Source organism: Dipteris shenzhenensis, chromosome 32, assembly GCF_047967505.1.
Source record: "Dipteris shenzhenensis isolate YYH24624 ecotype China chromosome 32, Dip_SZ_1.0, whole genome shotgun sequence".
NCBI classification, from domain to species: domain Eukaryota; kingdom Viridiplantae; phylum Streptophyta; class Polypodiopsida; order Gleicheniales; family Dipteridaceae; genus Dipteris; species Dipteris shenzhenensis.
In genome coordinates this window covers 16,870,265-16,897,995 of record NC_141627.1, presented here as the reverse complement: position 1 = coordinate 16,897,995, position 27,731 = coordinate 16,870,265, and the positions used below count along the sequence as shown (strand labels likewise).

Genomic DNA, 27,731 nt, shown 5'->3' with positions numbered 1-27,731 from the left:
TAGTCATGTCCACACTTTCATCTAATACCGGAAGAGTAAAGTTGGAGTTGTCAGAGGGGCATCGAGGGTCGAGAAGTTGTGAAGCGACAAATGTAGAATGTTTAAAATGTTGAGTTTGGGGGTGTGTGTGCGTGTGTTCAGTTTGGATGTATATGTGTATTTGACTTTGGATGTGTGTGTGTGTCTCACTTGTTGTGGGGGAGAGGAGAGGATAAAAGGGGGAGTAGGGGCTGTGTGTGTGAGGGGGTTGAGTGCACGGGGGGGGAGGTTGAGCTCTGTACCTCCATCTCTTCTTCCCTCATCAGCTATGACTCTGACTACTTCGACCTTTCACGTGCCCTTTTGTCTTTCTTATAAATCTGAAAAGCATTCCCCCTTTGTCATCAAATAGTGGAAGGCAGGGGAGGGAGGGGCAAGAAGGGGTGAGGAGCTATGAAGGGGGGGGGGGAAAAGTAGAAGGCTTGAAAAAGTGTGAGTGAGGATGTGTGTGTGTGTGTGTGTGTGTTGTGGTGGGGGGAGAGGAGAGGATAAAAGGAGGGGGCACTCTGTATTTTGTGTGTGAGAGAGAGAGAGAAGCGGGGGGAGGGGGGGCTCTTCTTCCCCCGTCAACTATGACTTCTCCTCCTCCTACCTTTGATATTCCTTTTTGTCTTTGGTGTTATAACTCTGAAAAGCATTCCACCCCTTCTCTTCTCCTCTTCAACCCTAGCCTACCCTTCTCAATCCCCCCTTTGCTCCTCCTCCTCCTCCTCCTCCTCCTGCCCTATTTCCTCCCTCCCCTCTCCCCTTTCCCTTCCCTCCCCTCTCTTTTCCCTAACCGCCTTTCCCTTCACCATGGTCTCCACGAAAAATCCCCCTGACTCCCACCTCACTTCCCCCTCCCTCGTCGGTCGCCGCGTCCAAAAGCTTTTCAAAGGCTTCGGTAAATTCTCCGGTACCGTCACTTCTTACCTCCCTTCCCGTCGTTTCTACAAGATTGTCTATGACGATGGTGACCGCGAGGAGTTGGAGGCTCACGAAATCCAGCGTATTCTCGTTGATCCCGCGGACGGTGTGGCGTCGGCCAGAAAGAGGCCGCGAGGTCTGAACAAAGGAAAACCGTCTCGCTCTAGGAAGGAAACCAAACGCCGAAGGCAGGAATCTGCAAGTCGAAGATCGTCGGACTTGGAACCGTCTGAAGAATTGGATCGTAGAAACCGGGGAAGGCAGTCTGTTCAAAGTGCTAAATGTAATAGGGGGGAAGAAGAATCCACGGGTCCAGAAGGAGAGGAGGAAGAAGAACGACCGGTGGACGGAGACGTGCAGCAACCTACAAGGCGTAACAGTAAACGAAAGAGGCGAGATGAAACCGAAGATGTGGAGGAATCTCGTCCTCCGACGAAATCCAAGTGTTCGAATGGCTACAGCTTCCGCCGTAATAAGGTCAAGAGAGGGCAAAAGCTTCAGGAAAGCTCTGATGACGAATCTGAGATTGAGGACGAAGAATCTAGCGAGTTTGAGGTTGTAAGCTCCGACGATGGCTTGGTATCTTCGGAAAGCTCGGACGAGGAAAGTTCAGTTGTGGTTCATGCAAAGGATTTTGAAGAGTTAGATCTGCCTGCATTGCAACCATTGCCTTCTTCGTCTGGAGATTTCGTGTTGTCAGAAGAGCTGATGGCGGAGGTGTTTGCTGTTTACAGTTTCTTGAGGTCTTTCAGCCGTGCTCTATTCTTAAGTCCCTTCTGCCTAGAAGATTTTGTTATGGCGCTAACTGCAAACACTCCCAATAGTTTGATTGACTCCGTACATCTCAGCCTCCTGCAAGCATTGAGAAGGCATCTTCAGAGACTCTCAAAAGAGAGCTCACGAGAGGCCAGGAATTGTCTCAGGTGCGTTATCAGCTTGGTTTCTCATACGCTTTCTTCAAGAAGCATGTGTATTAGAGTACAATACTGAAGAGGTAGAAAATACAGCGATAAAAGCTCGAGATGCCTTGTAGCAAAGAACACCCCATTCATAGGTGTAGATAAACTTGTCGTTGAACTTGATGAGTTCTTTGACAACCACAATGCTTATGAATCTTTTTTTTTTTGACCTTCGTCTTCAGGCAACCAGATTGGAACCTGCTAGATAATATAACGTGGCCCTCTTTTCTGATGGTTTTCTTAGTCAATTATGGTTTTGGCAAATTGTACGGCGAACGGATAAGAGCTCTTGGATTACTGGAGTGTGAGTATTACAATGTGGCTGTAAAGACCAAGCTTGCTGTCCTGGGCTTCCTTTGTGATCAGGTTATGGAAACAGAAGAGATAAGGGCAGAAATTGATACCCGAGAGCTGGAATGCACAAGCCAAAGCAGGCTGAAAGAGAAGAGGAGGTCCATTGTTAAGGCAACAGATGCCTCAGTGGAGGGCCAGGAGTTCTTAAAAGATGAGGCTTTGCCCAGAAGGACTAGACGCTCTGCCACAAGATCTTCAGTTGAGGCAGAGGGTGAAATGAAACCGCTAGATACGCAGGACTGGAATAGTGACGAGTGTGTTCTATGTGGAATGGATGGAAATTTGATTTGCTGTGATGGGTGTCCTGCTGCCTATCATAGTAGGTGTGTAGGGATTTCAAGAGCATCTCTTCCTCCAGGGGACTGGTTTTGTCCAGAGTGTATTGTGGGAAAGGTTGGTGGAAAGCGATCCAGACGTGTGGAGGGTTTGAGAGGAGCACACTTGCTGGGCATAGATCCATATAATCGAACTTTTATGTCAACATGTGGATACCTTTTGGTGTAAGTATTGTTAGTTCCACCTTCTCTCATTCGTTCACGTTGTTTTTCTTTTTAGAAGAATATTATTCTGCTCATTTGGTCTTTTTGCTCATGCAGTGCAAACTTGATGACACTCATTGGACCTTGTTCTAGGATAGTTGATTGAAAGGGAATATGTTTTACTACTTTTAAATTGAGGCTTTGAATACACTTTACAGCATCTCTGGCAAAAAAGGTGAGAGAAGGGGAAGCTTGAAGAGGGAAAGAAATAGAGGGAGGAGGAGGAGATGATGAGAGAAGGGGAAGCTTTTGCAAGAGGGAAAGAAAGGTGGAGTGGGGTTTGAAAGAGGGGGCAAACTGAGATGTCAAATGAGATTTTGAGAGAGATGAGAGGTGCGCTAAGAGCTTAGGGTGGCGTAAGTATTGTTAGTTTCACCTTCTCTCATTCGTTCACGTTGTTTCTCTTTTTAGAAGAATATTATTCTGCTCATTTGGTCTTTTTGCTCATGCAGTGCAAACTTGATGGCACTCATCGGACCTTGTTCTAGGATAGTTGATTGAAAGGGAATATGTTTTACTACTTTTAAATTGAGGCTTTGAATACACTTTACAGCATCTCTGGCAAAAAAGGTGAGAGAAGGGGAAGCTTGAAGAGGGAAAGAAATAGAGGGAGGAGGAGGAGATGGTGAGACAAGGGGAAGCTTTTGCAAGAGGGAAAGAAAGGTGGAGTGGGGTTTGAAAGTGGGGGCAAACTGAGATGTCAAATGAGATTTTGAGAGAGATGAGAGGTGCGCTAAGAGCTTAGGTAGACAAGACTTGGAGAACTTAGGGAGTTAGAAACCCAGTATAGCTGCTTATGCTTGGGCATTGATGATGACATAAGTGTTGCTTTGCTTGCTAAGTATGTCTCCTTTTGTTTTCCATAAAAGTTTTTGTTTACCTCTTTTTTCTTCTCTTTCATTTTCTCTTTTATTTTCAGTGTAGATTTTTGGTCTTTAGAACAACAAAAAATCTTAATTTGTATGATTGGACTTATTCTAGTCTTACAAAGGTATATATAGTTAGATAGGACTTGGAGAACTTAGGGAGTTTTGAGTGCTGAAGTGAGGCAAGGCGAGAGAGCAAGGGCTTTTTGCAGCCCAAGTCCCTTTATAGATGAATGATATACAACATTGGTATGTTCTAAGATCAACATCGGTATTCCTTGGCATTTTGCGGGTGAGTTGTCTGCTTACCCTCTCACCCCTTCTGGTCTACCCCTTGTTTTTGTCTTCCCCTTCATGTTCCCGCGCATCTGAAGTGCGGGCAAGACATAGAATGCCATGGCATCCCTTCTCTTTTGTTCTCTTTTATTTTATGTGTAGATTTTTGGACTTTAGAATAACAAATTTTCTAAAATTGTATGATTGGATATATTCTAGTTGTACAAAGGTATATCATACTTTGGTAAACCGTAAGGCTATCATAAAGTAACTCTTAGCTATCCGCGAGAGAGCAAGGGCTTTTTGGGAATGTATTCCTTGGCATTTTGCGGGTGAGTTGTCTGCTTGTCCTCTCGCCCCTTCTGGTCTACCCCTTGTTTTTGACTTTCCCTTCATGTTCCCGCGCATCTGAAGTGCGGGCAAGACATAGAATGCCATGGCATCCCTTCTCTTTTGTTCTCTTTTATTTTATGTGTAGATTTTTGGACTTTAGAATAACAAAATTTCTAAATTTGTATGATTGGATATTCTCTAGTCGTACAAAGGTATATCATACTTTGGTAAACCGTAAGGCTATCATAAAGTAACTCTTAGCTATCCTTACATTTGTCTCAAGAAGTGACCAGACCATGACATTTGAGATTAAACCTTTGTTACTTCTTGTTAAGCCTTCCTCTCCCCGCAATCATGGAGTCAACTTACCCTACTCCCATGAGAGAGAATCTAAGCTCAAGAGGTTGAGACAAATCAATATACAATACATGAATATTATTTAAAAAAACTCTCAAATATGATGCATAACCTAATGGATCATGTTACTAGATAGTATATATCTTTTGCAAACTAGCGCCCCATGCAACCATGCCAAACATTGAATCAAGACCTTGTAAACCATTATTGGAACTGCAATCCGAAAGGCTTCAAGTTTTTCAAATCCAAGAAAATCTTTTAAGATAAGTTTTCGATCCTTGATCGACATGTGATGAGTCGTTTTGGCTCTTGGTTTGTGCCGTGACATAAAACCTCTCTCTCTCTCTCTCTCTTGCCGTGCACGTACACTTTGGGTTGGAATTTCGAAACTTAGTAGCATTGGGTTTACTTGAGAGATTTCAAAATCTTTTGAAACTCAAAGGGAAGCTTATGCTTGCGAACTTATGAGGGGACATAAGTGTAGATTTTCTTATGAAGTTATACAAACCTTCTTCTTTCATTGGTTCTTTCGCTTGTTTATAAAAGCGTTTAATTTGTAAGATTGGATACATTCTAGTCTTATGAAGGTATGTAGAAGCATATACCAACCTTTTTGTCCATGGACTATAGTTATAGATTCCACTACCCAATAATTTTGATGTGTCTATTGATAGTATTTGTAGTGTCCCAAACCACCATAGACCAACCTTGATTTGATTTATCCACTTGGGTCCATCATTGAACCTTAGTAGGATCCAATACGTGGTATGAGGTTAGATCAAATCCATTGTGGTTTTGTGGAATAGTCTTATGAAGTTACATAAAAAAAATAGTGCCAGGATGAATTTTGTAGATGGATACAATTTGTAGGGCTTTAATTAGTCGATTTAGCTAAACATAATGGGGACAGCAAACCGAAATATCTTCGCCGAAAGGTTGTGATTAGTAGACTTGCAAATAATAGGAAGTCACACAATCATTGGGTCACATGGAGCCCCTTATTGTTAAATCAACCTGTCCCATCTAAATTTAGGCATGGAAGTTCCTAAAATTCAGCCATGCATGTGCTTTCGTTGAAGTTTAGACATTTTACCTAAAGTTTAGGCATGCATTTTCTTTGCCCAAAGTTTTTACTTTTCCCAAATTTCGGGCCTGCATTTGCTTCCCCCAAAGTTTAGGCTGTGCATGTGATTTCCCAAAGTTTAGGCTGTGCATGTGCTTTCCATAGTTACTAGGGAATAGGAAGGTGTGATGCTAGAAAGGGGAACGTTTCGAGCTAGCGGTGTTAGAATTATTATTATATTCTAGCAGTTACCAATGTAATGTAATAAGTAGGTTAGGGGCACTTTTACCTCATTTGAGGTTTTCCCCCTAACCACAGTTAGTTCACTAACTACGGTTAGTGAAGGATAAGGTTTTGTCACTTAGACAAAACCTTTCCCTTTTGTTGTACTTCTTAACTTCATCTATTGCAAGCACAACGCTCAGCCCTCTTGCTCCCACTCTCTCTCTCTAACATTTGGTATCAGAGCAGCAAGATTCTGCTCTTTGCTTCCTTGCTCGCAAGCTCCCTGCTCCCAGCTCCCACTCTTTCTCTAACAAGCGGAACGGGAACATGCCATATGACACCATCAGATCACATGGAAACATACCAAAATATGGAAACAAAGGGCGTTGCGGGTGGGTTCTGCTGTGAGAGAAAGGGGGTTGGGGGTGGACTGATCTGTGAGGGTTGAGAGTCTAGTAGAGAGTGGAGTCATTGGATTGAGGGGTGAATGGGTAGGAGGGAGTGTAGTCCGGTTTGAGAGGTTAGTATAGGCTGGAGCAAGGGCTGAGAAGCAGTGAGAGCATAGAAATGGGCCTAAATGAACAGTTTCAGCTTGTTTTACCAGTCGCGTGCCATGCCAAAGCTCGGAACGCCATTGATTGCATGGGAACACATTCTGGAATGTGTTTCGAGAATGGTGGAACGTTTTCCCTTGGTGTTCCGGGCTTGCATGGTGTTCTGGGAATGTTCTAGTTTTTCCTTCCTTCGGAATGACACCCTCCGCTCTGGAAGGGGGAACAGCGTTGCCCCTGGTAACTATTGTGCTTTCCCAAAAGTTTAGGCATGCTTTTCCTTAACTTTAGGCATGCACGTCCCTTTCCCTTAATCTTTAGGCTTTTAGGTCAGAGGAGCATGAAATGCATGTGACATGTCTGAATCTGGCAATAAAATCCACGTGTGTGGAAATATGGAAGAGATTTGCTCATTTTGGCATTTGAGTTGATGTTTTTGCATCACCAGCACCTTTGGCAGGAATTCAGCACTGAAAGGATTGACATAGCCATATTTACTGCAGATGTAGGCATGACACTGCAATCCAAACTGCCCAAGAGACTCCGCGGGTCTTTAGAAACCCAGTATAGCTGCTTATGCTTGGGCACTGATGACGACATAAGTGTTGCTTTGCTTGCTAAGTATGTCTTCCTTTTGTTTTTCATAAAAGTTTTTGTTTACCTCTTTTTACTTCTCTTTCATTTTCTCTGATGACGACATAAGTGTTGCTTTGCTTGCTAAGTATGTCTTCCTTTTGTTTTTCATAAAAGTTTTTGTTTACCTCTTTTTTCTTCTCTTTCATTTTCTCTTTTATTTTCTTTGTAGATTTTTGATCTTTAGAACAACAAAAATTATAAATTTGTACGATTGGACTTATTCTAGTCTTACAAAGGTATATATTGAATTCTTTAAGAAAAACAAGGGCTTGTCTTTCTCTCTCTCTCACACAACCCACCCACCCACCCACCCACCCATCCACCCACCCACACCCACACCCACACCCACACCCACCTATATTCAGAAATGTCAAGCCACAAAGGGGCTTTTAAAAGAGTAACTTCTTTTGCATGCAAACTTCACCCAATTTTAGGAAAGCCTTGCCAAGCGTAGCTTGCTATCATATCTTTTCTCAGCCACACATACATCTTTGTAAATCACGATCTACTATCTTCAAACTGAATGTGGCAGCGCACAGTTGATCTTTGGCCACAAATTGCAGGTATTGCTATAGAATTGGCCTGCTTCCGAGCTAGCACACAATTGAATCGCCCATGCGTCATCAACTCACACCTGACCTGTGCATATCTTACTGTCCCAGCACATGTTTTTCTAAGAAAGGCTCTTGTGAACCGAGCAAGCGTCTTCTAGCAGTTTTTTGAAAAAACGCCTCTTGTGTGTCGTATTGGCAGCAAATGCTTTCGGAACTTCTCATAGATGATAGATGGGAAAGAATTCCATCTGCGGATATCCATTCTATAGGTTAATCTTCTTTGAAAGAGTTGCTCTTAGTGGTAGAGTTTACTTCACGCTCTAGAAGCCATTAAAGAGTCAAATTGAAGTAATTTGACAACTTAATAGAATAAGATTGTTGTTGCATAGGTTCATTTTTGTATTCACGTAGATTTGAAAGACCTTTAGAGGCCATACAAGTTTCTAGTAAAGTTTTGTGTTATTGACTGAAGTTGGCTTCAAAGTAGTGGTCTGTTACTAAATAATGTCTGATATTTGCAGGATACAGTTGATTGATGAATCCAAAAGTTGCTACAAGTATTACAATACAGATGCTATTGAAGAAGTGCTTGGAACTTTGGAGATCTTGAAGCCGTTTTGTAATAAGGTCGCAAAGGCCATACGTGAGCATTGGAACATACCTGTCAGAAGGTCAAGTGTCTCCGATTCACAAAAAGAAACTCAGGAGGACTTGGGTGAGACTCTTGGGTTGGTTTCAGGTTCAGATAATCCGGGTGACCGATTGAATAACGAGTCGGATCTTAAAGATGTGGCCCTGAATAATGACTCAGATCTGAAAGAAGTAGTACCCCCTGTTACATCAGAGTCTACTGTTGGGCCACCAAAGGCAACTGATAACCATACTTCAGAATCTACACCCTGTGCAGTAACCGTCTCATCTGATAGGCAGACATTGGAAGGAAGAATGGCATTGACCTTAAATGTTAGTCTAAACAAGCAATCAAGTGGTCAGCCTGTTGATCAAGATCCATATCTTGCTCAAAAGGTTATTGACAGAGATACTAAAGGCAGGTTTCTGACTGGAGGTTCACGGGAGTATTCACAACCTGATCAATTTCACAAATCAGGTATTTACATAAATCATTATCGTCTTGGCGATACTGCAGCTACAGCGGCAGCCAATCTGGCATTGATAACTGCCGAAGAGACCTTACCTTCAGAGAGCAAGGGATTAAAAAAGAAAACAAGAGCAACAACTACTGCTGAGCAACTTAAAGCTTTTTATCAGGCGCCTCTATGCTTTTGCTGGCCTAGTTTAAAGAAAAAATTGATGGAAGTTCCTAAAGAAAGGTGTGGGTGGTGCTTTTGCTGCAGTAATTCCAATTTGAAAAGAGGATGCCTAATAAACCAAGTTGCTACACATCTTGCGGCTGGTGCTGCACGTGTTGCTGGTGGCATCCGTCCAACTAAGTGTGGTCCGGGCCATCTTCCTGCGGTTGCTGGATATCTACTTCACATTGAAGATAGTCTACGTAGCGTACTGTCTGGACCATGGGAAAATATATATTTCAGAAAGCTGTGGCGTAAGAAGCTTGAACAGGCAGTGTCTGTTTGTGAAGTGAGGACTGCATTATTGGAAGTACGTTAGCTGAAAGGCTTTTATTTAAAATTTCTATTTCAATGTGCGAAATCCTTCTTAGTTTCTGGATTTTTCACAACTCAGGATATTGATTTTATCTTGTTGACAGCTGGAGGCCAACCTACGCTCAGTTGTTTTCTCTGAAGATTGGTCAAAATGTCTGGAAGATACTCCTCCTATGTCCTTAGGGGGTTCAGCTGCTTTAACTGCCAATGATGCTCCCATAAGAAAGGGGTCTAGCAGAAAATCTTCCCGTAGATCTGGTACCTCTAGAAGAAGACTCTCAAGAAGGAATGGTAATGCCTTGGGGACAATTCAGTGGTGGCGGCGTGGGAAAGTTGCTTATAGGGTGTCAGGTTGGGCTATCCTACCAAAGAAGGTGGCAAGGAAAGTGGGGCGTCAAGGTATCTAGGTTCCCTCTTCCTTTTTATTTGCTTCAGTATTGTATTGCAGGATACCCCCTTATCTCCTCTCTTTCAAGGATGCTCTGGAAGCATTGGTCTTTTTTCTTTGTTTTAAGGTCAGATCGAGCAACGCAGCCATCACTCAAAATGTTGGATTTGTGATTGTCTTTCTTTTTTTGCAGGTGGGTTGAAGAGGATTGTGGGGCTGAGCTATACTGATGGAGGGGAAATCCCTAAACGAAGTAAACTATGTGCGTGGCGTGCAAGAACTCAGTCAGCCTGCACCATTGCAGAGCTTGCAGTTCAGGTTGTTAATGTATTATTTGGTGAAGCAGCAAACAACTTTGTGTAAATAAATGCTCATATGTGTACATAGTGTGTGTGTGAGAGCATGAGTTTATGCTCTTGTCTACACCCACCAATGGGCACTGAGACATTGGTGGGAATGTCTTGGTAGCTAGTCCTGCCATGCTTGTGGGTGTCATGAGGTTGAAACCACACTTCAAAAATGAGAGGATGAGTTTGGGCACGTTCCTGAATTCCTCTAGATAGATATTGTAGTATCTAACTATACTAAACTTCTCTCTTGTTTCCAAATTTTCTGCTTTATCTGAATGCCTACTCACATTATGCAATGTGTTTGGAATATCCAGGTCCGATGTTTGGATGCTCGGCTGCGATGGGATGATCTTGCTTCAAGTGTTGAGTTACCCCCAGTAGGCAGCAAATGCGAGGGTGATGAGATGGTGGGAGAAAGAAAGCCTGCTATTCGTGCCAAATCAGTCAAAGAGGGTGTAACTTTCTATTTGGTAGATTCTGTGTTGAGCCTAAACCAAGGCTCGCAACAGAACTTTGTTCAAATAGAGCAAGTTCTGAAAGGGTCAGTGCAGAGTAGTGGGGAAAAGGAGATGTGGGTGGATGAACGGCAAGTGCCACTCTCTTTGTTGAAAGAATTTGAAGAGAGTGATCGTCTGCTTCGGCAAAGCAAATTACCAAAGTTGCCTCTCCTACAAAAGCAACATATTAACACTACAAAGGTTCTTAAGAAAGACGTGTTCAATTTTCTCAGGGAGAGGGCTGGATTATTGACACCAGCAAAGCTGAGCATTTCATTAACATGCAAATTCTGCAACGTGAAAGTTCTTGTCAGGTGGGTTTCCCTTGAAGAAGTGGATCTCTTTGTAAGCAATTGTGTCGATTATCATCAAGGGTTGTTCTCTCATCTTGATTGCTTCGTATACGTTGACATCTTGTTAGTATTTTTACAATGCTTGGCATGTAGTCCTGGGCAGATACAGATGATAAGTAGCTAGCTCCTACCATCCATGAGGGAGTTGATAGCTTGTATGGCAAGGCGTAAATCAAGCTGAGTTTGGGCATATACATGTGTGTGTGCACGCATGTGCGGCATATACGTGTGTATGTGTGGGTGTGTGCGTGCACGTGTGCACACCCCCACGTACATATGTACCTATACATGTACGTACGTATGTGTACCCCCCACACACGTGTGCCACATGCGTGTCTATTGTGTGGGCACATTTGTGTCTGCAAGCACGCCTAGGTGCATGCGTGCTCCTGTGCCTGCATGCACATGTGCACGCAGGGGTGGGGGGGTGAGTGCGTGTGCACAGTTATATGCAAGAGTCTGCAAAATGATTGGGCAATTATGTTTTTATGTATGTTTCTTTGCACAATAAATTAATGATCCAATGTGCCATGATGCTTGCTGAATTATGAGAATTGTAATCACATGCCTTACGAAAAAGCTTGAAACTTCTTGGAGGGGAAGTGTGGTTGAAACAAGGGGGTTGGTTTTGTGGGCATCCTGGATGCTTCCTAGTCACATTAAATCATCTACAAAGATCTAACATTTGGAGCTTTCAAACTTTTGGTGTAACTATATTTCTCTCTGATCATGTGTTTATATAAACCAACACAGAGCCTCATACATCCTTATATACATGCATACAAACACCTGTTGTTGCACGCCGACATGCACATGCATTTGGTGCACATGTACACACAAGCGTACATATACATGCACATATTTTTGCATATATGCAAGGATGTACAGACTTATTATATTAAAATATGCAACTTGCTGCAGGAAACTGATGCTTGTGTTATTTTTTTCCTCTTGTTGACAGCATGGCGGTGCAGTGTCGTGTGTGCAAAGGTAAATCTTTGTTCCTAGTAGCATTTTTTTGAAAAGGACTATTAGGGCTGCTGCTTCTCCCCTGGGCATCCTGTAATGCACATATAAGCTTAGTAGCATGATGCAATCTCCAGTTGAAAATTATTTCTCTGTTATTGTCGGTGGAGCAAGTGCAGATGCTTATGGGAGGTGAATAATGAATTGTGCACCTAACATGCATTGATTGTGTTGGTGTTATAGGGCCTTTTCATAAGGATTGCACAGTAGCAGCAAAACTGCCAGAAGTGCATGAGCCGAAGCACATATGCCGCGGATGCTTGAAAGTGGCTGCTGAGACCAAATCAAGACAGCTTAGTCAATCAAGTGGCTCTTGTCAGCTGCCAAAGAGTACTTCAGAGACAGTGGCAGATTTTTCTGTAAAACAGCAGTTAAGGTTCTCTTGTAAGCTGCCAAAGAATGGACAGTCACCAGTAACCTCAGATACGGTTGCTCTAAAGCTAAAGCAACCGTTGAGTGCCTCTGTTCGGTTTCCAAAGAACGAGCTAACAAATTATGGCTCATCACATACCTCGTCAGATGCCCCAAGATGCAGCTCTGAAGAACCACGGCTAAGTTTCCGTTGGAAGCTTCCAAAGAAGGAGGGACGGTCTCAGGTAGTTTCAGATATGGCAGGGAGCTATTCCAATTCTAATACAGGAAAGCAAGAAGCCAGTTTTGAAAGGAAAGCTGTTGTTCCAGACCATCAATCACAGCTTTCACAGCAACAGGATTCTCAGATCTCTTCTAGAACCCCGAGTATGTTACACAGGAGATCGGAAAAGAACCTGCCATCTGAAGGAGTTTTCTGGAGAAGAAATGGCATGGAGCCCAGAGAGCTTGGCCAAGACAAGCTCGTGCTCCCTGCTGGACAGACTTGTGTCCGTCCTAAATGCTTCATCTGCCGAGGACAGTACAGAGCTGATCTTCTTTACATCAGATGCGAATATTGCCCCTGTATGATTTCTTCTCCCCTTTTCCTAGGTAGTTTAGCAAGGCAAGCCTGTAAACTTTCTGTAGGCAGGGATTTTTATACAGCTTTCATACTTGCAGCTTACATCTTGAAGCAATGCAAATGAAATGTAAAGATAGATTTACGGCTTGATGTTTCTAATACACATCTGAGTGCAATTGTATCATGTCAATTTGGTTTTAGTCTAAGTTGCCAGCTGGATATTGTGATAATGATGCAAAACACTCCTTAGTATTGTTTGAGGCTTAAGTGAAATAATTAGAAACAAACAATCTTGAGGTGTAGGTGTGTGGGAACTTCTGGGACACGTGGCATAGTTGTGGTCCATATGTGTTATGAACGTTTATAAATTGGGATGAGTTGCGCATATTCCTGATATATGTAAGAAAACAATACAACGTCTGTGCTCAATAGATAACAGGATCTCGTATGCAAGAGAGAAAAGCAGATAGTATGGAGAATCAAAAATTTGATTACTGTAAAATTGATACAATAGATGGCGCTGCCTCCCAACCGTGCGCTCTTGTGTGAGAAGCTTCGATGGCGTGCTGGAAACAGTAGAGGACGGAGGCTCGATGCTAAGGAATTAGGGTTGTTGTAGCCAGTGATGATGATGGGCTTCACGGGCTTGCTCTTATATAGCCACCAGTCGTAGTCGGTTAGACCTAATTGGGAGACTGACCCAATCGGCCCAAAACGGTCGACTGGAGGTTGGTCTCGAAATAGGTCACCGACCACATGTTAAAACCGTGGTGCAGAATAGAGGAACTATCCTACGGTCACCGTTCGGCTCAAAGTCATGCGGGATCATTTGGGGCTCCAAACGGGCCCCGCAGTCCGAGTGGGTTGTCCCGGAAAATGCTCCGTCTACTCTCAGTGCGATCAGTCATGGGATGCCTTCCCGCACTTGCATGTAGCCTAATTGGCAGTGTGTTAACTCTATCTGAAGCCGTCCAGTCATCAGGTCACACATGATCCCCATCTGGTGTTCAAATCAGGACCTACCGATAATCGAGCTACTCAAATGCCTTCTCCTCATATAGGAGGCTTATAAGTAGAATAGGAGGCGTACAAGTAGAGTTAGTTGGTTCCCGCGTAGTTATACGAGAGTGAAGCATTGATATCTAACACCCTCCTCAATGTCCACCCGCAAGTGAACTTACTTTTTCGGCCCAATGCTAAGTGGATGAAGATGCCTCTCCAGGAAGTCTCTTTCAAGTAGAATAGGGGGCTTTCTTCTCCTCATATAGGAGGCTTACAAGTAGAATAGGGACACCATTGGTGGGACTCTGGATCTTTCTTTCTTGTATTGTGTCCATAGTTTTGGATGGAAATATATATATTTTGGTGGTTTCTCTATCTGACCGGTTCATTGTCTATTGATGAGTCTACACATCTATTGAATGCACATAAGTAAAGAAGTTTGTGATTCCACACCCACACTACACTGTGTGAGCTCCTGGGCATTACAAAGTCTTCCGCTGTGTGTATCCTGTGTTGGGTCATTTCTAACATGGTATCAGAGCCCAAGTAGGAGGCTCATAGGTGTGGGAGCCTGAAGGCAGGGAGCTTGCTGAAGGACGACCTTGATTCAGAAGCTCTTGGGAATCGACTTCCACGACTGGAGGATTGTGCCCTTGCGAGAAGGAGGGTGACTCAGGTTCAGTCAAGTGCGTTCAAAGTTCTGGTCTACTGAAATTGAGTTTGGTTGACTTTGCTGTGTGGTATAAACGGCAGAGATGTCGATCTCTACAACCTCTTCAGCCCCTGCTTTCCCTTCCTCCTCCCCCAGTTCTCTCTTTCACTATTCCTAAATTTGGAGAGTCTGGGAAACTGGATGGGACTAATTACCCGATGTGGAAAGTGAAGATCCGGAGTCATTTAGTGGCTCGAAAGTTGTGGAAACTGACCACGGGAGTAGAGTTGAAGCCGGAGGACATGGTAGACAGGAAAGGGGAGATAGTCATGACAGTAGACAGAGAGGAACTCGAAGCTTGGGAAGACAGAGATGCCCAAGCCATGGCAATAATCATAGGGACTATGGCGGACTTTGTTCTTCCACATATCCAGTTGGTCGAGACGTCAGTAGAGGCGTGGGCCACCCTGAAGGATCTGTATGAGACAGATAACACCTCCCGGATTTTGCTTCTTCAACATCAACTCTAGAATCTTGATATGGAAGGAGATACGGTACATAGCCATTTGACGAAGGTCAAGGTGGTGAGGGATCAGCTAGCAGCAGTTGGTCAGAAGACAGACTCGTGCCATTTGGCCTTGATGATACTGAGGAGACTGTCTCGGAGTTTCAAGAGCTTTGTTACAGCTGTGACAGCAGGACAGAGGACCAAACCGCTGACGTCTGAGGAGTTGGGTCCATTACTGCCACAGGAGGAAGCTCGGGAGAAGCTCTACAACGAGGACAAAGATGACAAGGCGATGCGGGCGAAGGATTCCGCTAACAGTGGCAAGTCCAAGAAAGACGACTTTGACGACGAGGGGACTTCTAAAAGAAAGCAGAAGAAGCAGAAGAAGAAGTGCTTCTACTGTGATACGCCAGGACATTTTGCAAAGGACTGCAAAAAGAAAAAGGCGGATCAGAAAAACAAAAAGGAGTCTGACTCAGATTCAGAGGGAGTTACGGCCTGCTGGTATTGTGATAATTCTTTCTATCCTTTAGTGCTAGCCTTCGTCATGGTTGAGCCTGTCCTTCACCTCCGGAGTGCCAACAGAAACTGAGTACGAGGACTTTGTATAAATGGATGCTCAAGTATGTGTGGGTGTGTGGATTTGTATGTGTGAGAGCATATTTTTATACTATAGTCTACACCCAGTGTTGGGCGCTGATGATGTCAGTGGGGATGTCATAGTAGCTAGTCCTTGCTATGCGTGATGGAGTTTATGGTTTTCAATCTTATGAGTGACTATCGTGAGATTTAAACTCCACTGTGTTGTGTTTTTAGAGGATGAGTTTGGGAATGTTCATGGATTTATCGAGGTATATAAATGGTGGGTTGCCTTATCAGCCAGATTTAGATGCTCGTTTGGAAGGGACTAAATTGAAATGGTTTAGACTTCACAAGTTGTTATAGCTTGAATGAAGAGATTTGGACTACTTTTTGATTCTCCTTCTCCTTTAGTGCTAGCCTTTGTCATGGCCGAGTTTGCCCTTCTCCTCTGGAGTGTCGACAAAAACTTAGTACAAAGACTTTGTATAAATGGATGCTCAAGTATGTGTGGGTGTCTGGATTTGTATGTGTGAGCATATTTTTATACTATGGTCTACACCCATTGTTGGGCGCTGATGACATAAGTGGGTATGTCATAGTAGCTAGTCCTTGCTATGCGTGATGGAGTTTATAGTTCTCAATCTTTTAAGTGACTATCATGAGATTAAAACTGAGATTGAAACTGCACTATGCTGTGTTTTTAGAGGATGAGTTTGGGAATGTTCTTGGATTCATCTAGTTATAAGTGTCCTAATTGTCCTAAGTGGTACATGTACTAAGTGTACCAATTGACCTAACTGATTGTATCTAGGCCTACAAGGCACATACCAAGGAATGAGTGGCACTTATGGATAGACCATAGAATGGCCCTCCATGGTATGGGCTGAAGTATCTTGGACATGGCTTAGGATACTTGAATATCTAATGTCATGGTTGCACATGTTCATTTCATACGGATATAGCAACCTATGACTGTACAGAGTACAACAGATCAAGTCACAAAAGGTACTAAGTTTAAAGCTTGTTAAAAAGCTTCAAACTTAGATCGAGGAAGAGCCTTCGTAAAAAGTTTTGTCAAGTTGTCTTCAGTGGGAACATAAGACAACTGAATATCACTTGTTGATAATCTTTGTTTGACATAGTGATATTGAACCTCAATATGCTTTGTGCGGGCATGGAAAACTACATTTCATGCAACAGCCAAAGCACTCTGACTATCTTTGAAGAGTACGAGTAGTCTGACATGCATGAAGATTTACAAGTAAACTTCCGGAGCGAAACACACTTCACTGTAGTTGTAAAAGTTGCTTTGTACTCAGCCTCGCAGCTAGAAGTAGCAACTGTAGTATGCTTCTTGCTGAACCAAGAGATGCATGAAGTCCCAAGCATGAAATAGAGTTGCCACTATGTGACACACAGGTGTCCGAACAGCCAGCCCAATCACTATCACTGAATCCATGCATAACAACGAAGAATAGCCTCATAAAGGAGGCCCAAATGCTGAGTGCCTTTGAGATACTTGAAGACACGCTTCACGGCTTACCAATGGTGCGTAGAGGGGTTGTGCATATATGTACTCAACTATGACCCAGCATACTAAAGATCGGGTCTCGTATGCTATAAGTAAATCAAACAACCAACTACTTGTTGATAGAGAGTGACATCACATGCACCAGTGCCATCCTCAGAAGAGAAGTGAAAACCAGGCTCTAATGGTGTGGATACTGGCTTGCAATGCTCAAACTGAAAACGGTGCAAAAGCTGTCCAATATACTTGGATTGTGACATCAAAATGCCCCCTCCACTACTAGCAAATTGAATGCCTAGATCGTAATGCAAAAGACCAAGATCAGACATAGCGAATGTCTTTTGCAAGTCAAGCTTAAAAGTTGCAATTTGCTCAGCATGTGTCCCATTCACAAGCAATGTCATCCACATCGAGCTGTAAAATCAGCAAATCTGTCCCTCTCTTGCAGATGTAAAGGGTAGCCTCACTAGGGCTGTTTTGAAAGCCAAGGGTAAGCAAATGAGCATGTATCCTCAATCCATACAAGACTTTCTTTAAGCGGCATACCTTGCTTTCAGAACCTTCAACCTCAAAACCAAGAGGTTGGAAATTATAGACCTCTTCTTGCAAATGCCCATGAAGGAAAGCTGTCTTGATATCAAGCTGATGTACCTCCCAATGAAAGTGGGCAGTAAAGGCAATAACAATGCGGATAGTAGTGATCTTGGAAGTGGGGGCAAAAGTCTCCTTAAAATCAATGCCTTGCTGCTGAGCATAGCCCTTAGCAACGGTCCACTGAACCATCAACTTTCCGTTTAATCTTATAACCCACTTAGTTTCAATGACATTCTAGCGAGGAGGCAAGTCACATAACTCCCAAGTGTTATTCTGATAGATAGAATCCAATTCAGCTTGCATAGCCTTCAACCAACAATCATTCTAAAAGGCATCCGTATGGCAAAATGGCTCTCCATTGCATGCTATAGCAACCAATGCACAAGCAACCAAATTAGCATGCTTTTTGCATACAATTGCTCTAGTACGGGCTGGCAGAGGAGTATCTTGTTTGCTGTCTTTTAATGTGTCAAGGAGCCAACGGGGGACCTTTCTAGGTTCTTGTATTTCAGCTCTTTTTTGGTCAAGAGCCCTGTGCACAATGTTCTTATCAAGCTGAGGCATATCAGGCTGTAAATGGGGCTGAATATCATGCTGCACATGTGGCTGCAAATGGAGGAGGAAGTGACATCATCATGAGCATCTAACGGAAACAAAGACATCAAGCTGTCAAATAGGTTTGAGGCATCAACAACGGGCTGTTTTTGACAGTCCAGCAAAGGCATAGTGGAGGATTCATCAAATACAACATCCCTACTGACAAAACAATTGCTTGTGCGGGATTGGTGGGTGTGTGGATTTGTATGTGTGAGAGCATATTTTTATACTATGGTCTACACCCACTGTTGGGCGTTGATGACGTCAGTGGGGATGTCATACTAGTCCCTGCTATGCATGATGTAGTTTATGGTTTTCAACCTTGTGAGTGACTATCATGAGATTGAAACTGCACTATGTTGTGTTGTTAGAGGATGAGTTTGGGAATGTTCCTGGATTTATCTAGGTATATGAACAGTGGAACACACCACGTCTAGTATCTAAGCAAATGAACTTATCACATACTGTATTCTCTGATAATGAACTCAAAACTCCTCGGTCCCTAATCACTGCAACAGCATTTAATGAACCGTAAACACATCTGGTCCATAGCTATACACACTGTAACCTTGCTTGTCAGATTTTCAACTGATTAGGAGTAGAAGTAGCCCTTTCCCCTGCCCACACACCCTTTTTGGCTGTGACTTGTGGGGGAAACACCTCAATGTCCGAAAGTTGGTACTATCTTTTGGTCCTTGATAGTCTTTGTCGCTGTAGCCTTGGAACCTCTTGATTGATCAAAGTCTGATGACGAGTCTTGATCCTGAGACTTAGCCTTGGACTTGCACTCCTTTGCCAAATGGCCTCTTTTGCCACACTTGTAGCACCTGCTCCGGTTCTTCATGGTCTTCTCTTGAGATGAAAGGGATGTGTTGACCTCCTTTGTAGTGACTTGCAACTTGTCCTGGGACAAAAGTACTTACTCCTCTTCGAGCAATAGAGAAGACAGATCATTGAAGTCTAACTAACTAGCTGCGGCCTGGCACCCTAAGGCCGGAGAGATCATGTATGTGTGAGAGCATATTTTTATACTATGGTCTACACCCACTGTTGGGCGCTGATGACGTCAGTGGGGATGTCATAGTAGCTAGTCCCTGCTATGCATGATGGAGTTTATGGTTTTCAACCTTGTGAGTGACTATCATGAGATTGAAACTGCACTATGTTGTGTTTTTAAAGGATGAGTTTGGGAATGTTCTCGGATTCATCTAGGTATATAGTCAGAAATCTCCTCCGTGAAAGTGCTCACAAGGATGAAATTTGCCTTCGAGTCTTTGTCTACCCATTCAGCAAGCTCTTCTTGAAACTCATCCCCTTGATCCTGGTCCACTTCTTGGGATTGGAAGGATGCTCAGGTTTCTTCTCAAACCCCTGAACAAGCTGAACCGAATCTTGAGCTGTAGTTTCAAGTGAGTGAACTTTGCTCCATTCAACTTGTTCTTTTCCTTCGAGGGGCCATAGAAGCTTGACCACCCGGGTACTAGTCCTTCCTTAATACCTCTGCTTCTGATCCTAACAAAAAGAAATGGTTCCTGCCGGATCTATATGATCTTGGTCAAGACACAGGAAATGGTTTAAGCCATGCGCGATGCAATAAGGGTGGGTGGGAAATGTGGCTAAAAATGATACCCTGCTGCTTACCCCTTTCATTGGCCACGCCATGTACAAACCACCCAGCCTGCCTTGCCAATCAATGCTCCTGACCTGCTCCTGCTGATTGCGTGGGCTGGAGCTCCTCAAAACAGCCTCCGATACCCGGAAAATGAAGTTGACTGGCACTTGAACGTGTAGCACCATCGGCGGTGATCCTGGCGTTACGGACTGGTACACAGCAAAGGGGTGATGCTGTAGCAGATCGTTGAGGGATAGAAGAAATCACAGCAGTAAATTAGTCAGAAACCCTTGCAGCAAACACGTCACAATCACCCTGAACAGATTGCGTCTGTAACAGCCCTCTCTTGGTCCTGTGCCAGCGTGGCATGCGAGTGTGAAAGGGCCAAAGCAGAGAGAGAGAGAGAGAGAGAGAGAGAGAGAGAGAGAGAGAGAGAGAGGGGTGGAGAACACCAAAAAGAAGGGAAAACGAAAACTGCTCACATGAGATGATACGATAAGGGGAAAGGCTTGCCCTATAAATAGGGCGGCAGGCCAGTCAACCGTAGCCAGTAGCATCCGACCCTAGGCAGCCCTAGAGCCGACTGGAAAGTTGGCTGACCTAGGGCCAGCCCCAGCCCTATAAAAGGGCTGCTAGGCGGCTGGGCTGGCCCACCTGCCTGCAAACCTGGGCCAATGGGGCCACTAGCCTACAGGGAGGCTTCACCTCTTTCCCTAATCTAGCGTGAAAGGGGTGGGCATACCCACAAAAACGCCCTCTCACGAGATCTACTCATGAGATGCCCCAATTTCTAACAGTACATTCAATATAACTTCTCTAAAACCTTGGGCAGACTACCGAGGTACATTCTATATAGTCTATTTGAATGTGTATTGAACTTTAATCATTGATGTTCATGGGTCCGCACAAATTGAAGATGACATGTATTCTACGGGTTTTTGCACTCTTATGGTGAGGAAGGTAGGAGAGCAGGGTTTGAGCCACGCATGCTATCAACCTGTAGAAGCTAACAAACCTTTGCCAACATATTATACTCGCAAACGCTAGAAACTCCAGACATATGTTTGGATCTATGCTGCGAAATGACCTAATTTTTGTGAATATTTCTTCCTTTGGAGTGAATTATCTGGATGAACGGTTGTGTATGCAGAAATGTGGATACAACTTTTGCGAAACTCTCTTCCACAGAATGCAAGTGTGAAAGGGCTTTTGTTTGTGGAATGGTGCTTACATCGAGTGATCTCTGCTATGCATGACAGGCTTAATGGTTTGCTATGTTGTTGGGTGAGTTAGCATAAGGCTAAAAACTGCACTCTTAAAATGATGCATTTGGTATTAGTTTAGTTTTGTGAGTGACTATCATGAGATTGAAACTGCTATGTGAGTGACTAGTCCCTGCTATGCATGATGGAGTTTATGGTTTTCAACCTTGTGAGTGACTATCATGAGATTGAAACTGCACTATGTGTGTTTTTAGAGGATGAGTTTGGGAATGTTCCTGGATTCATCTAGGTATATGCTTCTGTCGTATTAGCGGACATGCAAATTTCACCTTGTGAAGTTTTCGTCCAAGTTGCGGCCTGCTGGTATTGTGATAATTCTTTCTATCTTAAATGGTGCGTTGCCCTATCAGCTAGATTTAGATTTAGATGCTCGTTGGGGAGAGACTAAAATGAAAATGTTTAGACTTCACAAGCAGTTGTAGCTTGAATGAAGAGATTTTGGACTACCTTTTGATTAGCATTCTCCTTTAGTGCTAGCCTTCATCATGGCTGAGTCTGCCCTTCACCTCCGGAGTGCCGACAGAAACTCAGTACGAAGACTTTGTATAAATGGATGCTCAAGTATGTGTGGGTGTGTGGATTTGTATGTGTGAGAGCATATTTTTATACTATGGTCTACACCCACTGTTGGGCACTGATGACGTCAGTGGGGATGTCATAGTAGCTAGTCCCTGCTATGCATGATGGAGTTTATGGTTTTCAACCTTGTGAGTGACTATCATGAGATTGAAACTGCACTATGTGTGTTTTTAGCGGATGAGTTTGGGAATGTTCTTGGATTCATCTAGGTATATATTAGTTTAGTTTTGTGCTTAAACTCTGTGATAAGTTCTGACCAAATGTGTGTTTTGCAGTGTGGTTTCATGGGGATGCAATTGGAGTCACTGAGGAGAATCTCAATGAAGTTTTGTTATACAAGTGTCACAAATGTCGAAAGAAAAGCAGCCCTTCTTGTCCTTATGGTACAAAACATAAAAGTAAGAAAAGAAGTATACAACAGTTGGTACATCAAGGTGATGGTAGAGGAACTGATACAGAAGCAAAGAAGCCTCTGCACCTTGGTTTCACTGAAAGAAAAGAGACTCTGGATCCGCCTTTGGACCAAGATCAAGAGCAGCCACTGCATGTGATTCCTTCTGATACATGCATGCCAACTATGCAACTTGTGACACAGGAATCTCAGGTTGAATTTCAGCCTGGTTATGAGAACTGTAATTCAAGAGCTTGTAACTCTACTCCGGCCTCACCTCTGCTCGAGGAAGCGGCCTCAGAATTTGCCACACTTGGGTTTCAAAATTGTGTCCCGTTGTCTGAAGATGGATTTGAAACAGGTTTTGGAAGTCCTCTAACAAGTTTTGGACAGCTTCTCAGTGAAGATAGTTGCATCCTCCCGGAAGGGTATGACCAGATTAAGGAGGAGACTGTTGCTGGTTCTGAGATAACTCCAGTCAACAAGATTTCATCAGTAGAAGATTCCAGTTATGTTTGGAATACTGCAAATTTTCCCAGAGCTACTCTTTCCTTTACCGAACTTCTATCTTCTGAGGATGATCATGTTGAAGAACTTGCTAAGTTTGCAATGGATTTTGGTCATGGCTGGTTTGAAATGTCTGACCCTAATGCTGTAATTGACGGTCTTGAATCCATTGACACATTTGGGATTCAAAATATAAATGACAATGTAACTACTACTGCAGCGGAAGAATCAGGGAAGATAACATGCACTATTTGTTTTAAGGGCTTGGTAGGACTCGATTTGCAGTGCATTGGGTGCGGGATTGCTGTTCATCAACAGTGCCTTGATTGGTCACCTGTAGGCACATGGACAGCTCATGGCTGGGCATGCAATGCTTGTAAAAGTGGATTTTTCCAAGGTCAAGGTACTGGTTTTACGAATCTGGTGTAATCCACCTTACTGGTTGTTAGATTTTTATGATCATGATTAGCACTCAGGTTTAAAGCATATGATTTTGTTCTTGTAAACTTACTGGTCAAGTATCCCAAGTATGCTCAAATCAATTACATAGATTTTTGTTTCTGTGCAGAAAATTTGGCTGATTGCATGCAGCTGGTTGACTCCCGTATACTGCTTCAATCTTGATGTGAGTCAGCTGCATGGTTATAGTGGGAAGCGTCAGAATGTGACTTGTGTTCAAGGAATTTGGACTAAGGCTATGATTTGTCTAGCCTTGTATGGTCTTGCGGCGTATCTCATGGGCATCTTAAGGTATCACGATTTCTGTGGGCATTACTGGATGTCGGCCATCGTAATTTGTGTTGTCATGCAATGTGTAGTTTGGTTAATTTCATGTAAATCCTGGCATTGACGAAGCTTTGTTTCACTGCAGAGTCTTTGGAGAAGCCACAGGATCAAGCACAGATTTATGTATCGGTGTAGCATCCTTTCCTGGTTGGGCCAACTCTGTGGTACCTTGTTGAAGGCTAAACCAACCTGCGATATGTCTTCTACAATTACGCTAGCTTTCTCAGTAGGAAGGGTCTGACAAATATATTGGAGAGTTGGTTGTGGCAGATGATACTCATCATCACTTTATATACTTTGTACAGTGGCTTAATTCCCGGCTCCCATGCTTTTGAGTTTTGAGGACATTAAGATGGCTCTCCCACAAAGATCTTAATGTACCTCAAGGGCCAACAAAATTGCGATCGTCCCAAATGTCCTTGATTTGACACATTCAATTGTTAATTTCCGCATGGCTTCCTGAGCCTTTTTGCAATGAAGGCAGCCTTTTTGCATTAATTTGAACTGTGGAGGCCTAGCAAAGCACCAGGAAATTCAGTTCTTGTGCTGATTGTAAGGGAAAACTGCAAGGTCTTTCCACTTGTAAAAGGATGCATTCTTTTCAGGTGAGTGAGGTTCTTTGACAGGTAGTTGAAGTTCATTTACTCAACTGTCAGTGCTGTTGGTTAGACCCTCAGCACAATTTTTATGCTACTTGTACAGTAACGATTTTGAAAACGGGCTACTATCTACCATTTCATGCTGTCTCCTTTTACCTTTATAAGGAAGTCTTCATATTAAGATATAAGGAGGATTGCATTGTTGCAACTCTGCTTTAAAGCATCAGAAAATGCGGTGTTTTATTTGTTCAGTTCATCACTAGAGGCTTATGATTTCAAATGAATATTTTTTTGGACTAAGCAATGACAAGGTTGCTTTTAGATGATTTGGTTCGATTAAGAGCATGTTTGTACAAGGATCAAAGAGGATATCCAATTGCGTGGGCAGGGGCGGGTAGGTGGATGGGTATGGGCCTTCCTCTGGTCCATGTGAAGAGGTGGTGGTTTGGTGGTTCATAAAACCTTTGGTGCAATTTGAACCGGCCATCAAGAGTATCATTTGCTTTGGTCTTGGCCCACCTTTTTCAGTTCAAGCACAGTACGTCTGTAATCTGTAAAGCTTATAAAAGGCAAGTTGTGTTCACAAATTGAATGCGAATCTGCACTGATTCATAGTGCCTGCCTGCTTGAAAATTTTCAGAGTTGCCTTTTAGAACTGGATACAGAGTTCTAGTATTTTAGGCTTCTATGGGAATTTCTTGAAAGGGCAACTTTTAGGAATCTCCATGGAAGCCTCGCCTCCATCCCAACTTCCGAATCTGCACTGAAGGATTCTTGTAATAGCATTGGCCATGGAAGCCTTACTTCCTGGTGAAGAATTTTAGTGACATTTTTCATGTATAGGCAGCTTTCAGCAATGGCCATGGAAGCATCACCGCCTAGTGAAGTATGCTGGTCAAAATCCATTTGTTTCTCATGATGGGATGCACAGTTCAGATAGTAGGTTGTGCTTTTTCTCATTGGAGAATGTGATGTTTATTTGAAGCTGCTGCACGGATGCCTAAAAAACCAAGGTATGTACTTATGAGAAATGGATGATTCAACAAAAAGAATATAACGTCAATGCCTTAAAGGTGATGGAATATGGATGACCGATCTTTGAATGGTAATCAATACTCAGAACCCGCAGATGTAAACCTATTGAGAGTTAAAAAGCAGTAGGCCCCAAGTATCTATGCAAGAAGCGTGCAGATGTAATACGGTTGACAGGTAGATATACATGGACAATCTTAGGGTTCTTTGAATGATAATGAATATTCAGCACCCACAGACGTAAGCTATTGAGAGTTAATAAGCTTATGAATACCTAGCACCCAGACTTAAGCTATGCAAGAAGCATGTAGATGTAATACGATTGACCGATAGATGTACATGGACAAACTAAGTGTTCTTTGAATGGTAATGAATACTCAGCACCCACAGACGTAAGCTATTGAGAGTTAATAATTATTAGCATTAGGCCTCAAGTATCTATAGCATGTAGATGTGTTCATTTCTGCACTGTAGATGGTGTGAGCAGCCCATAGTTGCAGCTGCACATTTTTATGTTCTAATGGAAAGGCTTGTATTTGCATCAGGAATATATGTTAAAGCGTTAACCCAATTACTTGTGTGATCACGAAAGTAAACATATTTAGCCCTGATCAACAGGTTCATGTGTTTCTCAAATACTCATTTAACATAGCATGTGATTGCCATTTTACTTGTGCTGCCAGGTTTTTGTCAATGGAGATCCATGTACAAGATTATCACTTCAACATCATTATGCAGTCTGAGTGCTTGTTGCAAAATACTTGTGATTCATCAATTTCAATGTTGTGCTTGTTTCTATGTACAACAAATACTAAACATTTAGATGACCTTGAATTTGAATTCAATGTCAAAGCAGTATAAGCAGTTGCAAAAATGTGTCTTAGCTAGACTAGCTATCAACACCTTGCAAAGAACACTCCACTTGTGTAGTCCTACGCCATGATAGTCATTCATCATGTTGTCATCACACAACGGTAACTAGTTACAATGTTACCCATTACTAGTGCCCTATGCTAGGTTTTAGTCTAATGTATAAAGATGCTCCCATGTATGTGATCCATACATCTCCTTACATAAGAGGCTTTGTATTGAGATTCTATCAACACTTCAAAGGTGAAGGACAAACTGAACCACGATGATGGAAGAGAGAGAAGCTAACAAAAAAATTGTCCACCTTTCCATTATCCACGCTAAGACTCCTAGAACTACAACAATGACTAACTATTCTCATAGCGTAAGCTTTTACAAATGACCATGAGAATTGAAATCAAAGCAAATGACCATGAAAGCTGAATTTCAGAACTGAACTTATTCTAATTCATTGATATGGATGAATTCCAAAACATTGTTGAGAATGGCGTAAAGTGCAAGTATCCTCTATGGATAAGAGAGGGACATAAGGGCTGAACTTGTTTATATTTCTCATTTCCTTAATGCAACCTTGTCTGTGCATTCCTCTCTCAGCCTCATCTTCTGTGCACCTCTCTCTCTCTCTCTCTCTCTCTCTCTCTCTCTCTCTCCCATTCTCATTCAAAAAAGAATTTGGCACAAAATGAACATGGACATCATCATTGAGGCAATTTGTTATGAAGCAATTCAAGAGCATAATGTCTTCATCAACAAGTATCTAAAGCTTAAGTTCAAATCAATGAACTTTGGGACAAACGACACCATTTTTACTGCAAGTGCATCTACATTTGAAGTCCTATTTGGCAAGTTCATCAAAGTGGATAATGCAATCATAATCAAACCATTAGTACAAGACAATTAACAGTCATCGAGCAACTATTGGCAAAAGACAATCAATCCGTTGATAGTTAATTAACTTTTCAGGTTTATGTGCACAATCGTCATCGAGAAGAATTTGTGTATCAACAAAGGGATCACTCAATGCTTAGAACAATTATTCAAAAACCTCACATTCAATATTGTGAAATTGAAGGTTCTTGCTTGTGCTCCCTCCTCCTTGCGCTGCCCCCCCCCCCCCCCCCCCGCCCTCTCCTTCCTGGCTCGTCCTTATAGTTGCTCCCTTCTCGTTGCACCCACTTTTCCTTTTCCTTCCTTTGTGCGGCATTGCGTTTTCTCCTGAAGAACGAATCTTGGTGGCGACCATTGGTCTGGCCAGAGGGGCTCCATGGCAGCACCTCGATTCCCCAAGTTGTTAAGGTTCTTCTCTCTCCAGACGACAAATACTAGGTGAAGAAAGCCATACAGTCTCACTATAGGATAGGGCGGTAGTAGGTAGGATTGCGGGCCTCATGCCAACCAAGAGCCGAGTTAGTGATTGGATCTAGGTGAACTCAACATTGGATGGGGACCACATCTAGGAGGTTATCATCTATGGCACATGGGTTTTTTTCCTCCATTTGAGCTCCCTCGAAACTACTGGACCACTAGTGGAGTGTAGCTCGATCCTTTTGGGTCCTCATCTTGTATACCTTAACCCTTGGTACCTTGGTTTCATGGTTGATGACCCCACCACGTACCTTGCTTCCCTATGGCACTCAAGTTCTCGAGTCTCCCTAAGGGGTACAGGTCCATTCTCCACTGGCATGGTGTTTGGAGCTGCCTCCTTAGATGGCTGCCTCAGTGGTTGCAGGTGATGGGGTCCCCAAGCTCAGGTTGATTGTGGAGTGACTGGAGACTCT

General features: G+C 43.1%; 1 protein-coding gene across 1 annotated transcript; it reads left to right on the top strand.

Annotated features, from left to right (window-relative positions):
- The first annotated feature begins 595 nt into the window (after positions 1-595).
- On the top strand, positions 596-24,214 carry LOC147880378 (DDT domain-containing protein PTM-like). The gene is made up of 11 exons (XM_087370416.1): positions 596-1,868; positions 2,087-2,758; positions 8,180-9,278; positions 9,388-9,682; positions 9,865-9,989; positions 10,336-10,832; positions 11,833-11,861; positions 12,081-12,833; positions 22,044-23,069; positions 23,235-23,416; positions 23,538-24,214. The coding sequence occupies exons 1-10, from the start codon at positions 835-837 to the stop codon at positions 23,288-23,290; spliced, it is 5,586 nt and encodes a 1,861-aa protein (XP_087226542.1). The 5' UTR covers positions 596-834; the 3' UTR covers positions 23,291-23,416; positions 23,538-24,214.
- Positions 24,215-27,731: the final 3,517 nt, after the last annotated feature.

Bases quoted from the DNA above. Each gene is read 5' to 3' on its own strand.
- LOC147880378 (XM_087370416.1), top strand. From the start codon at position 835: ATGGTCTCCACGAAAAATCCCCCTGACTCCCACCTCACTTCCCCCTCC. The intron at 2,759-8,179 runs GTAAGTATTGTT...TGATATTTGCAG, and splicing joins ACATGTGGATACCTTTTGGT to GATACAGTTGATTGATGAAT. The intron at 23,070-23,234 runs GTACTGGTTTTA...GTTTCTGTGCAG, and splicing joins TGGATTTTTCCAAGGTCAAG to AAAATTTGGCTGATTGCATG.